The sequence below is a fragment of the Trachypithecus francoisi genome, unplaced genomic scaffold (genome assembly GCF_009764315.1).
Source record: "Trachypithecus francoisi isolate TF-2019V2 unplaced genomic scaffold, Tfra_2.0 Lachesis_group5, whole genome shotgun sequence".
Taxonomy (NCBI): domain Eukaryota; kingdom Metazoa; phylum Chordata; class Mammalia; order Primates; family Cercopithecidae; genus Trachypithecus; species Trachypithecus francoisi.
In genome coordinates, this window is record NW_022681470.1 from 101,460,506 (window position 1) to 101,473,594 (window position 13,089).

The following is a 13,089-nucleotide window of genomic DNA, read 5'->3' on the forward strand; positions in this document are numbered from 1 at the left end:
TTTGTTTGTGTGCCATCTTTCCTTACCATATTAAGTATCTCAAGGGCAGCCACTGGTTTTATTGCCCCATGCCAATGCCTAGTGTGTTATCTGAAAAATTAAGTACTCAAGAAATATTTATGTTATAAAAGCCTTTCTAAAGGCTGAATGTAGACTGAATATTATTATTACTGTTTGTGGTACAAAGAGACCCTTCTCTTAGTATCTCCTGATTCACATGGGAGAATGTTTTAAGGTAAACACTGTCATCTCGAGCCCTTCTCCAATTGTTTTTCATCCCATCTAAGCCCACACTTACTTGGTGGGCATCCACTGTGAAGGTAGCCCCAAGGTCAAGTCTCTGGGGTCTGGGGCAAGGCCTCACATTCACATTCCCCTCCTCTTGGTGTTGGTGCTTCCCAGGAGAACCAACCAGTTCTGTGTTTATTCTGTCGATGGTGCTGGTCAGATGCACAAGGAGATCTGGAGTAAGTTTACTATTCCCTTCTTCGCTACTCAGCACAAGTTGTTCTTTGAGGAGGTTGATGATATTGTGGGCATTCTTCAGTTTTCCCTGGAGCTTTCTGAACTCAGCCTGAAGGCTACTCTCACTCAGACCCTCTTTGGCTACCACAGTCTCAACCATCACCTCGCCCTTCTCCTTGTCTTCCTCGATCTCCCATCCATCAGACATTGCTTCTCCCATCTGCTCTTTCAGCTCTGCATTCTCAAGGCAAAGGCTCAGCATGGTGTTCCTGCAGGAAACACACATAATTGAGGGCTAGGTCTGGTCCTGACAACAGTTCCTAATAGTACCTCTTACCCACATCTCAGTCCACGATAAACTCAGACATACCCCAGAGCATGAAGCAACCTGAGACTTACAACAGCTCCCTAATTTTATATACAAGAAAGTCAAGGCTCAGGAAGAGTAAGAGACTTGCCCAAACTTCCATAGCTTCTTGGTGGCAGCACCATCACTAGAAACCTTGGACTCAAGACATGTAGGCTAGTTTTCTTTACTTGTGCCACGCAGCCTCATATGTTCTAATTTTTAGTAGCCTCTGGAATAAACAAGAGTACTTACACTGTTAAAAAATAAGACCTTTTCTGTGACAAATTTATTGTTATGAATTCTACAGTTCTATTATTTATCATCAGTCAGTTTCAAATCATTGGGACTTAGGAACACGGAATACATAAATAACACTAATCAGAACTATTAATACAATCAAAACATACTTAGATAATTATTTGCTTTATGTCTGGCTCACATGATAGAGATAACCTTCTTGAGAGCAGGACTGTGTCTGTCCTATTCACCCCATATCCCCAGTGCCTACAAAAGTGCCTGCCACATAAATCATTCGTATTTGTTGAAGAAATAAAATTGACCAAAACAGCTATTTTTCACCAAGACATTCCAGATAAATTCTTTCCACAACAACAAACTCATACTAGGGTTGAATGGAAGCAAACATGGCTATAACAAGTCTATTCACTTAACTTCTTTGAGCCTCAGTTTCCTTTTATATAAAATAAGGATGATAACACTACCTAGTGGAGTTAGAAGATGCTTAAATGCTTAAATGAAATTGCATATACAGTATGGCTAGCTCAGGGTCTAACAGGGAAGTCATTCAATCCCTGCTGTACTAGCTGCAGACCTGAGAAATACTAACAGCAGAATCCCATAAGGTGCTTGTTAAAAAGGCTGTATAGCTAAGGCCTATGAATCCACATTTTACTTAAGCTCCACAGGTGATTTTTAAATTATTATTTATTTATTTTTTTGAAACAGAGTCTCACTCTGTCACCCTGGCTGGAGTGCAGTGGCGAGATCTTGGCTCACTGCAACCTCCACCTCCTGGGTTCAAGCAATTCTGCTGCCTCAGCCTCCCGAGTAGCTGGGACTACAGGCGTGCACCACCACGCCCAGCTAATTTTTGTATTTTTAGTAGTGAAGGGGTTTCACCATGTTGGCCAGGCTGGTCTTGAACTCCTGACTTCAGGTGATCTGCCCACCTTGGCCTCCCAAAGTGTTGGGATTTCAGGCATGAGCCACCACGCCCAGGCCACATGCTGGGCTAAGCATGCTAAACTGAGAACCCCTGGGCTACAGGATGCACAGGAAATGGGTAATTCACAACTTGAAGGATCAGCAGTGGACTATGCACCTAGATTGAATTTCTCAGAATCTAGGAGTCTTGGAACCTAGAGCAGAGCTTGTCTGGTGTGTTTCTGGGAGGAAAATAGTATATAGGATACATAAAGACAATCTATGAGATAGTTTCTCAATAAAGAAAAAGGGGATAGGCATTTTACCAAAACTGGGATGTGGAAGGGGGATAAAGTGGGCACATGTGTATATGGAAAAGAATATTTAATATTTCTAACTTCACATTTAGAAAAAAGTGATGTTTTTAAATATAAACATGTAGAAGAAAAACTCAACAAAACCTTCTTGACAGGAAGAACAATGCATTAGATTCTACCTCCTACAGTATCAGTGATTCTGTAGGTTGGGTGGAGGGTTGAACAAATCAGAGTTTCAGGTTAGTAACAAAGGAAAATAATCCACAGGGATATCTACAGATGCTTTGATTGTAGGTTCAACAATAGAATCAAAAGAGATGTACTGTTCTTACCTATGACAACTCAATGAAGTTTACACATACAAAAATTTAAGTAAAATAATATGCTTTAAGTAGAACTTAAGGAAAAAGTTATTATGATAATTCAGAGCAAAAGAATCAGCATTAGAACAACCACAAGAATTTTTTAAAAATTATTTGACAAAGTGTATAGTATAGAAACAAGGTTGAGATGTTAGAAATTGGGAGCCACAGACTATTATGCAACCTTGAGCAAGTCACTTGAAACTTCCTAGGCCTGAGTTTCCTCAGCTACGAAACAAGGACATGAGGCTAGATGCCTAGGTCCTTTTCAAAGTGCTAACATTATTCGGGGAAGATTAAGTGGCAGGTAAGGTGCAGGGAAACAACAGGGCATGACTCCAAACAGGCAGTGATGATTGTAGTCCTGGGAGTGAATGAATAAATGGATCAGCCCTACAGTATCAGCATGTTCTCCAAGTATCTTTTGTCAAAAAGCCATCAAAGACAGAGTGGCCAGTCTAACCAGTGAATGAGCTATCTGCTATTTTTATAAAATTACTAAAGCAGCAGAGATGAAGGGGCCTCGACAGAAACCCTCTGGCCAGGCGTGGTGGCTCACGCCTATAATCCCAGCACTTTCGGAGGCTGAGGCAGGGGGATCACGAGGTCAGGAGATTGAGACCATCCTGGCTAACACAGTGAAACCCCATCTCTACTAAAAATACAAAAAAAAAAAAAAAAAAAAAATTAGCCGGGCGAGGTAGCGGGTGCCTGTAGTCCCAGCTACTCGGGAGGCTGAGGCAGGAGAATGGCGTGAACTCGAGAAGCGGAGCTTGCAGTGAGTCCAGATCACGCCACTGCACTCCAGCCTGGGCGACAGAGTGAGACTCTGCCTCAAAAAAAAAAAAAAAAAAAAAAATTCCTCCTCCTTCGTGGACTATTCTGGTTCTCTATACAGCAGTGAAACATACCAGGTAGCAGGGATTCCTTACATGTTTCAGTCAATTAAAAAAAGCAATACTGGTCACGTAACAAGGAGGTTTCCACCATGACTGTCATATGTATGACTGGCAGATGCACAATAATAGTGGGCATTGTTATACTGAATTAAGACCAGGATTATTTGAATAACAGAAAGTGATTACCATTAGCCAATATTACTTACTTTTATCTAAAGAATTTGTAGAAATATTAATGCATTTCTGCCTGGGATATGGACCAAGTAGCCCCTTGGCAGCACGAATGCCTTGGCTGCAGCAAAGCGAGGCCCTTGGCTGTGGTGCCTCATGACCTGCAAGCTCCCCTCCTCTGGGAAGAATGTCCCACCTGATGTGGGACACTGAGGAGAATCCTGCTTCCTCCGTTGGAGCCTTTAGCTCCTTCAATTCCTCCTCAGCTTTCCTCTTCTCTTCTAAGTGCTGGTGGATCTCAGCCCTCAGGTGGAGCATTTTCTCCCGAAGACGCCTGTCACTGTCCCCTCCCATCGGGGAAGGAGGGGAAAAAGATGGGTTCTGGGTCTCCACAGTTGCCAGACTTTTCTCCAAAGCTACCTTGACGAGCTAAAAGAAAATCATGGTTTGAAGAAGTAAGGCCATTAAAGAGGACCCAAGAGAACCATGAGATTGCAACGGCAGTTTTCGATGAGAACAAAAACAAACAAAAAAAGCAAATCTAAAATGAACTCCCTAACCAGAACCTCCTTAGTCAGGCATAAAGGCACTGGGGACTGGTTTGGGTGGGAAGGACACACCAAATGAGCAGGAGGAACCATGGAGAAGAGGAGAATCCAGAGATGGTGAGGGAGAGAAGCACATAAGAAATGAAAAACAAATGCAAACGAACGAGGTTGAAACAGGACTGGAGGGTGTGAATGCGGTGATTCTTCTCTTCCCGAGGAGACAGAGTCCTGCGAGTTTTCTCACAAGTCAGGAAGCTTCATCAGCTCTGCAACACTTGAGTCCTGGATGACGGGAGATGACGGCTTCAGATATCAGGGAGCAAAGCCTAAGGCCCTGCCTGTAACTCTAACTCCCTCAAGGACAGCTGAGAGGGAGGACTTGGGGCACTGGGGAAACAGTCAGCAGACGCAGTCACAGAATTAGAATAAGGTGGAGCTACAGGGAAGACAACACCAACCATTTCATCGGCAGCAGAAAAATCGCACTCTGCAGCTACTGGGAGGTGCAGGCGAAGCCACCCTGCCAAGCAGCCGGCCTCGCTTTTTGGTTATTATCCTTATGCCGATGCTGCCAGACAAACTCTCTCTACAAATCTCAGTGGAAGAAACAGAGGGAGGAACAATTGCCCAGCACCTTTCTATTTCTCGAGGACACTCTTGAAGTTATTCATCAATGTTTTAATTGAAGCAGATCTTATGGCTTTTCCTCAAATGCAAATTTGTTAACTTTTAGACTTTGTTTTTGTTCATTCTGGGCTTTATCCCATGCTCCTAAAAGTGTAGAAATCAAAATCTGAGTATGATAATCTACTTAGCATATGACTAATTACTTTAGTACAAGGAGCTCCTGCCTGTCTGTCCAATATTAATCTAAATATGTCCCAATGTCACATTGGCTTCTTTTTCTTCTCAGTGGCAGCATCTGGAGCTTTTACTTAACTTCGGGTCAATTTTGACCTCTGAATTTTCCACCCCTCCCCCACAGCTGTTGCTGGGCCGTGTTGTTTTCTTTTATCTCTATAAATATCATGACTTGTAATTGTCACTTATAAATTCATTCTGGCTATACTGAATCATTCCCCAATTATCCAAGTCATCCAAATATTTGATGTGCATTTCCACAAATCATGTAGTGGCCCCCTGATTGGGGATGATTTGTAGAATTAATTATATGCTTTATATCTCCATTCAAGTCACCAATACATTGAACAGAGCAGGGCTGAGAACAGCTTATATGGATCAATGATTGACAGAGCTGCTGGGGTTGGCACAAAGCCACTGACTTTTGCTATTGCCCAAAACAAAGTATGTTCAAATCTAGGTCACAGGTTTGTGGCAGGGTTGATTCACAGTATACATGTGCAATGGTGTTCAGTAGCATAGCAGTTGAGGTTGTGAAGACCTGTGTACCCAGGTCAAAGAAGAAGCATCCTTAGACAAAGCCACTCAATTCCCAGGCACCCAGTCTTACTTGGGCTTTGTGAGCCTGAGATTTGGCAGGCTCTCAGGAATGTCTGTCTCTAAGACTCTGCTGGCAGGCTTAATCAGACTGGTGGCCATCTCCATATGTGCCCCCACAAAAAAAGCATTTGTGACAAAATAAGGCAAGGGGGACCAAATAAAACCACTTCTGAAAGCTTATGATCCCATCCCTCATTTAAACTATGTGATGTTGCCATTCTATATAAACTCTTTCCAAGTAACTTAACTAAAACGCACTTTGCCATTAGTCTTGAGTGCGGGCACAGCATTTTTCTTTTCTAGGCCTTAAGGGTTCCCTCTGCTTAAAAATAATGTCTAACTTTAATGAAGCTTACCGATTATTAAAGTGCCTTCTGGATATATGTTACCTTGTTCTATTGGTTTCAATATATCTATTTTCTTTAAAAAGAAAGAAAACATTCATGAACCATGAATGTTAACACCAGAAAAACCTTAAAGTACATCTGATCTAATTTCCCACTTTAAAGTGAGAAAATCAAACATTGCCTAGGGATCTGGTTTTTCCCCAGGCTAATTTGCATTTTCATATTTCCATCTCAAAGTGGACTTTCTTTGGCTAAGTTTTAAATGTAAATGCCTGAAAAGTAACTCAGGATCTAGCCTTTTCATTAGTTTTGATCATGTATGAAAGCAAATATTTCTTTCCCCCAAATGAAACCCCAGGGCTTCCAGTATCTGTTATGATAGTGTGAATCCATTAGGTCTATTTTTAATTATATCTCTCTTGGGTTTTTTTTTCACACTTCCTAACTCACTTGTGATATTGCTTCCATATAATTCAACTTTTTGTGCGCTGGGTTCCCATTTGCCCCACAAAGGCCTCTGTGCAAATCTGATATCCTGTTTGAATGACACTGTTTTGTTTTTACCCTATTGTTTCGTATCTGTCACAATGTTAAGTCAGTGCTCAACATTGAGGCATTAAAAATGAGCTTTTCTCAAATTCTCAGCATCACTAATCATTAGGGAAATGCAAATTAAAACCATAATGAATATCATCTCACACCTGTTAGAGTGGCATTTATCAGAAAGGTGAATGATGTGTTAGAGATAATGCAGAGAAAAGGGAACACACACATTGTGACTAGGTATGTAAATTAGTACAGCTGGTGTGGAAAACAGTATGGAGTTTCCTCAAAAACCTAAAAATAGAATCTACCCTATGATCCAGTAATCCCATTTCTGGGTACATATCCAAAGGAACTGAAATGAATATGTTAAAGGTATATCTGCACTCTCATGTTCATTACAGCATTATTCAAAATAGTCAAGATGTAGAACCAACCTAGGTCCATCAGTAGATAAATGGGTAAAGAAAACGTGGCAGATAATACACAATGGAATACTATTTAAACTGAAAATGTCAGGGGATAGGTCCTGTCATTTGTGACAACATGAATGAATCTGAAGGTCATTATGCTTAGTGAAATAAGCCAGGCACACAGAGACACATACCACATAAGCTCACCTATATGTGGAATCTAATAAAGTTGAACTCATAGAAGCAGAGAGTAGAATGGTGGTTATTAGAGGCTGGTGGAGTGGGGAGGGAGAGTAGAGGGAATTGTTGATCAAGAGTATCGACAAAAAGAGTAGGTCTTGAGATATACTGCATAGCAGGGTGACCATAGCCAATAAAATGTATATTTCAAAATAAGAGTAAATTTCCAATGTCTCACCATCAAAAATGATAAGTAGGCAAGTTGATGAATACGTAATTAGCTTGGTTTAATCATTCCATATTGTTTGTGTGTATATATATGTGTGTGTATGTATATATAAAAAAGCATATCATACCCCATAAATGTATACAAGTACGATTTGTCAATCAAAAATAACTTTTTTAAAAATAGCTTTTTTCAAGTTTATCACACTTTGTCTACTAACGTCTGTTCTTCATATTTGAATCTTGATTTTTTTTTTCTTTAAGAAGTGGGGGTCTCATTATGTTGCCCAGGCTGGCCCTGAACTCCTGGGCTCAAGAGATTCTCTTGTTTCAGCCTCCTGAGTAGCTGCAACTATAGATGCACACTACCTGGGCTTGAATCTTTATTCTTGATTAACTTTTTCTCCATTATAAAACTTCACATAAAAAATACAATGGTTGGTTACTCTAGTTTCTTTCACAGCAATTTCATAGGTATTTATTATAGATCTTACATCTGCTTGAGAATAGAATTTCGTGGGAGATAATCTAGGGAAAATTACTATCATGGCCAGACACGGGGCTTCCTGAGGTGGCTGAGTCCAAAAAATAAGGAGCAAGCAACTTGCATTGGCCAAAAGGTGATTCTCACCTTGGAAGAAAGACAAGGTTGGATGTGTTTGTTAGGGAAAGTGTATGAATGCTTGGAGTAGGAAGGGAGCTTAGTGTCAAGTAAAAGTTTACCTTCCAAGGACCTAACAAGGAGAAGCTCAAAATCTACCTTAAGGGACCACTTCCCTGGAAACAAGCAAACAAATTTTGAGAATCTGGACACAAAACAGTTACGGCAAAGTAAGCTTTATTTAATTGGTAGCAGGAGAGTCACAACCTCAAACTCCAGAAAGATGAAGTAAATTTGCAATGATTTCATACCCCAAGATTCCTCCTACCCAAAGCTGAAGATGTATTTTCAAGGAAAGGTGATAGAAAGAAAAATGGTGCTTACCCAAGAGATTCTTCCAACCAGCAGGAACATACTTTGTCTATTATGAGTCAAGCCCTGATCCAAAGGCTTAATTCATAATTACACTAAGCATGTCTCCTATGCCAAGTAATGTGGCAAGTATTGTGAGGGAAATACAAATGCCCTAATGTAAAATGTTCATTCCAGGGTGGGCTGACCTTCTCAAAATGGGGTCTGGTCAGATTCTCCATTCTAGGCTACAGGAAAGAAGGCTGAAGAAGAAGCAACTTTACAACTCAGTTTGCCTACAGTTGAGAATTAGAGCAAATGACTTGCAATACCAGGAGCACTTCAGACCATATCAATCAGAATCTGACTGTCTTCATATCTGTGTCTCCTGTTCATTTATTCTGAAGTTAATCCTGTCCCACAGTCATTATAACCATCAGTGACCAGTCAACCTCCCAATCTAGCTGTCTTAGAGTAGACATTTGTTCATCCCGCAGGTCCCTCTCTCTCACCCAAGATCCTCAATGAAATCAGAGAGTGAGGACAGAGGGATCTGTCTGGAGGGACAGAGATGTACATAATTAAAGACACAACCATCGGTAAGGAGGACTCAGGAGAAGCTGTTCTAGTAAAAGAAAAAGTGGAGCTCATGCAAGCACTCAAGGGAGCAGGGAAGGTCGGGTACAGCTACAGCAACAAGAAGGTTGATCCTACTACAAGAAGGTGATCCAACTACTATAAAGAAACTGTTGAGAACATGACATATCCCAGACAACTACTCATGTCCCCAAGTGCCAAATCCCAAAAGATTTGAGGACGCTCACTTGGGCTCTTCTTATTGGTTGATTCAATGTCTCCTCTTTTTCTTATGCAGAAGACATACAGGCAGACCCAGAAAGCCTCATTTCTTGTATAGTTTTCCTAAAAGCCCCAAGAAAGCTGTCACTGGAAAGTCCAGCTGCTTGTGTGGGACACCTACCAATGATTCACTTTCTCCTTAAGAATCATAGGCACAGTCCATCTAGGAGATGAGATTGCTAAATGGCACGGACAAAGTGGAGACATTATAGGAGTTCCAGTGAGTGCTTGTGGGATCACTATTGGTGACTTAATCTCTGAAGTCCAGATTATTCACTCTTGTAACATGCTAGTTACATCTTCACTGATGGTGGGTGGAAACAACGTTTCAGCCTCAAGTTCTGAGGCTTGACAGGGGATTGCTGTTCAAGAACCATCTGCTGATCATTGAGTCACCATGACCTCAGTGGTTTGTCAGGTTGCATAAGGTTCTCTCTGTATAATGAGATTTCACTGAGAAAGATCCTTGCTTTGGAAGCATTCCAGTCTTCTTGGAGTTTCTTCCCAAGCAGGTCCTTCACCCCGCCACCTCCCCGAGCAGCCCTTTGATGACTCCCTGTCTTCTGTGGTGCTTTTCAGTTACAAAAAGCCCAAGAGGAATGTGTCCATTGTCTTGCAAGTAAAAATTCTTCTGAAGCTATAGCTACAGAGAATAAATAGAGGCAAAGGTGGGTAGGAGGGGGCAGGAAGCAGAAGAAAGAGATACAATACAAACCAAAGGGTGGATTGGAGAGAAAAATGGAGTGAAGACATGGGTTGGAAAGGCAGCCAGGAAGCTCAAGGAGAACAGGAAGATGACTGAGAAGTGGTTTATACAAAAAAAAAATCTTCTCACTCTAAGTCCACAAGGGCTGCAGGAGACCATCAGACCTCAGAAGGGCTCTGTGCCATCCACCCTGGAAGCTCCAGACCCTGACACTGACTTACTTGCTGGTGACTATGGTGTGTGGCCTCCTCCTCAATACTGTCAGTGAACTCAGTGCTTGCATCTTCCGTGTCATCCCCTGCAGCTGCACCTGGAAATAAGTCCAGAAAAGAAAAGTGATTCCCTTCACAGATGGCTTCCAGACAGCAGGTTAAGTTATACTCTTTTTGCCAGCTGCCTCTCATTTCTTCCTTTCTCCATATACATGGGGAAGAAATTCTCCCTCGCCAGCAGGGCTGGCAAGAAAAATAGAACTTTTTGTATCACAGACACTTTCTTACTCATACTCAAGCCTGGGCCTCACAACATAAGCTGACTTTGCCTGCACAGACCCATTTCTAAGGAGCCGACTGTCGGATACACTGGTTAACCCACTCAAACGTCAAAAAAGCCTGAATTATTCCCCACTTCCTGGCTACATAAAAACTTTCTCTTCCATAACATGAATCCAACATGCCTAACCCTTTCCCCACCACTGAGTGCCTGGAGATTAGAGCTGCCCTGATTCTCTCAGAGGTATCTATTGTTGGGATCATTTATGCATAGGGTGACAATCTCTCTGAGGAACTTCCCTCCGGGGGTCCTGTGTCCTAGTAAGGTTCAGGTCTAGTCAAGATTCACGACACCCAATGATTCAGTTGTTCCCTAATTTCTTCCTCTAACCTCCCTTCCTCCTCACCTCTCTCAAACTCTTATTCTATGCAAACATCCTTTGCCTGAAGGGTTTCTTGCACTGCTTTATCCACATGCGATTTAACCCATCCTTTCATTCTCCAAAGATGGACACAGCAACTCTAGGGCCCAAACATCTACACCTTGCTCTAAGGTACAAGTAGCTGCAGTCTGTGGTATGGGCCAAGGTCTAAGGCAGCACTGACCAAGAGGACTTTCTGCAATGACAGCAATGTTCTGTGCCTGTGTTGCCCAGTACAGTGGACACAGTCATATATGGCTATTGAGCATTTGAAACATTTCAAATCACTGAATTTTAAATTTTATTTAAATTAACATATTTAAATGACTACATGTGGCTAGTGGCTACCCTCCTGGACAACACAAATCTAGGGTATTTCTTCCTCCTTATATTGATTAAAATTAAGACTGTTCATACATTTTAAGACCAAGAGCTATGTTTTTACATTAGTGTATTTTTCGGGAAGTGTAGAAATTTATTATGGTTAATTTATCAAAGAAAATTTACTGTGACACTCACTGTGTCTTATAGAACCTCCCCAACTTAAAAAATCTTGAAATCTTGTTCTGATAGTAGCCTCAGCAATGAACCAGTTACAACTCCACTTCTGACCACTGATTAACCTGGACCTCAAAGAGATTAGGTGGTGAGTCCAAGGTTACACAACTAGCCTTCACAAGAGCTGTGTCAATAAGTCAAGACTCTGGATTGTTAGATAGAAGGCACTCACTTTTTCTTCTGGTGACAAATCAAATCTATCTTTGCTTCTTCCTCCAAGACCAAAGAACCTTCTGTTGAGTTCAGACATCTAGGCATGAAAGGCTCTGCTTGAATCATGAGCATTCACTACCCAATGCGGGTAAGGTAAGTGGGGCAGTTCACATCTACATATTTGCAATGGCCCAGGCTGATCTCATGGAAGTGCAAACAGGTAGTAAGTATGCTGTGATAACAGCTTAGGTTTCCTCATCTACACCATGAACTTTGTGTTAACTTTGGATCAAAGAAGGGTCTTGTTCAGTGAAGCCCCTACCACCTCTACCACTCAGCATCTTTAGAGGTCTGTGGCAGACACTGTACAAGAGGAATTTTCAATACTTACTCATTCAAACCAACCCCAGAAACCATCTCACTCAGGATGCTAGCTGAGTAGAGGTGTATGGACACATTCCTTAATCTTTTGCTGCTTTAAAAACTTACTGAACCCAGGGTACTAATTTACCTAGGACACCCATATCATGTTATGCTTACTTTAGAAAATCTTTCCCTGTACAACAGTAGCAATCACAATCTTTTATGTTTTTCCAGCAAAGGAAATGAGTTGTCTCACTCAGTGACAGAAAACAGACTGTTCACATTGTTTCTCTTTTGAACACGGGGCTGGAGAAGGATCCTGTAGTTGAAGAAAGCTCAGCTCTATGAGGTCAGGATGCTCATCCCCTACCATTGTTGCTGGGTTGTGTAGTCAAGCTGGGCCCACATCCCAGAACCATTCCTGCCAGGTTCCAGAAGCGAGAATTGAAAAGGGTGACTGTCACTGGTCTTGACGGTTTTTATCTGACACTTTCTGCCCTCCACTTATCTTGGTAGCCTTTCTGGTGCCATGTCTGCATTCTAGGATAAGGCTCCATCTTATTTCACTTAAGAGCAGGATGCTATGGCTCTGGCTTCATAAGGAATTAGATGGAGACAAACAAATGCTCATCTCATCTCAACACTCTACTACACAGGGGTTTTGTTTCTTCCCTTCTTTCTCTTCTTCAAGCTTAGCTCACCGTCTGCTTCCATCATGGCAGCTTTAAGGGTTGCTCAGCCTTTTACCAATTTGAATTAAAATGCTGAAATTTTTCTCCCATGTTTGAGGCGTAAAGCTAAAAAATTTATAGAAAACATGGGAATAAAAGAGTAAGTTATCTCATACAAGGTTCTGTATATAAGTTAACATTGGACATCTTTTACTATTTTCCATTTTTCAAATAAAGGAGAGAACTTCTCTTTTGTGAGTGATACCCTCTTCTAAACATTTACAGCACAGCGAAACACTGTCTTCAGAACTAACTTGGAATACTTTGAATTTCTAATTTAAAGGTACCTATGCTTTTATATTGATGACTCTTCTGTTTATTTTTTGATAAAATATAAAATAGTCTGCTACCTTTAGATTCTCTGAAAGCTAAGAATCTCTTCATTTAACTTGCTTCTTCGAGATTAAGCTT

The 13,089-nt window shown here is 41.4% G+C and overlaps 1 protein-coding gene across 4 annotated transcripts in view; it reads right to left on the reverse strand.

The window, feature by feature from the left end:
* Positions 1-13,089, reverse strand: part of LOC117075461 (myomegalin) — a 276,182-nt gene that overhangs the window by 32,294 nt on the left and 230,799 nt on the right. For all 4 annotated transcript variants that reach the window (XM_033197849.1, XM_033197848.1, XM_033197852.1 and 1 more), the window contains one exon: positions 299-734. In XM_033197849.1, the coding sequence (XP_033053740.1) occupies positions 299-734 (436 nt within the window). The remainder of the gene's footprint in view (positions 1-298; positions 735-13,089) is intronic.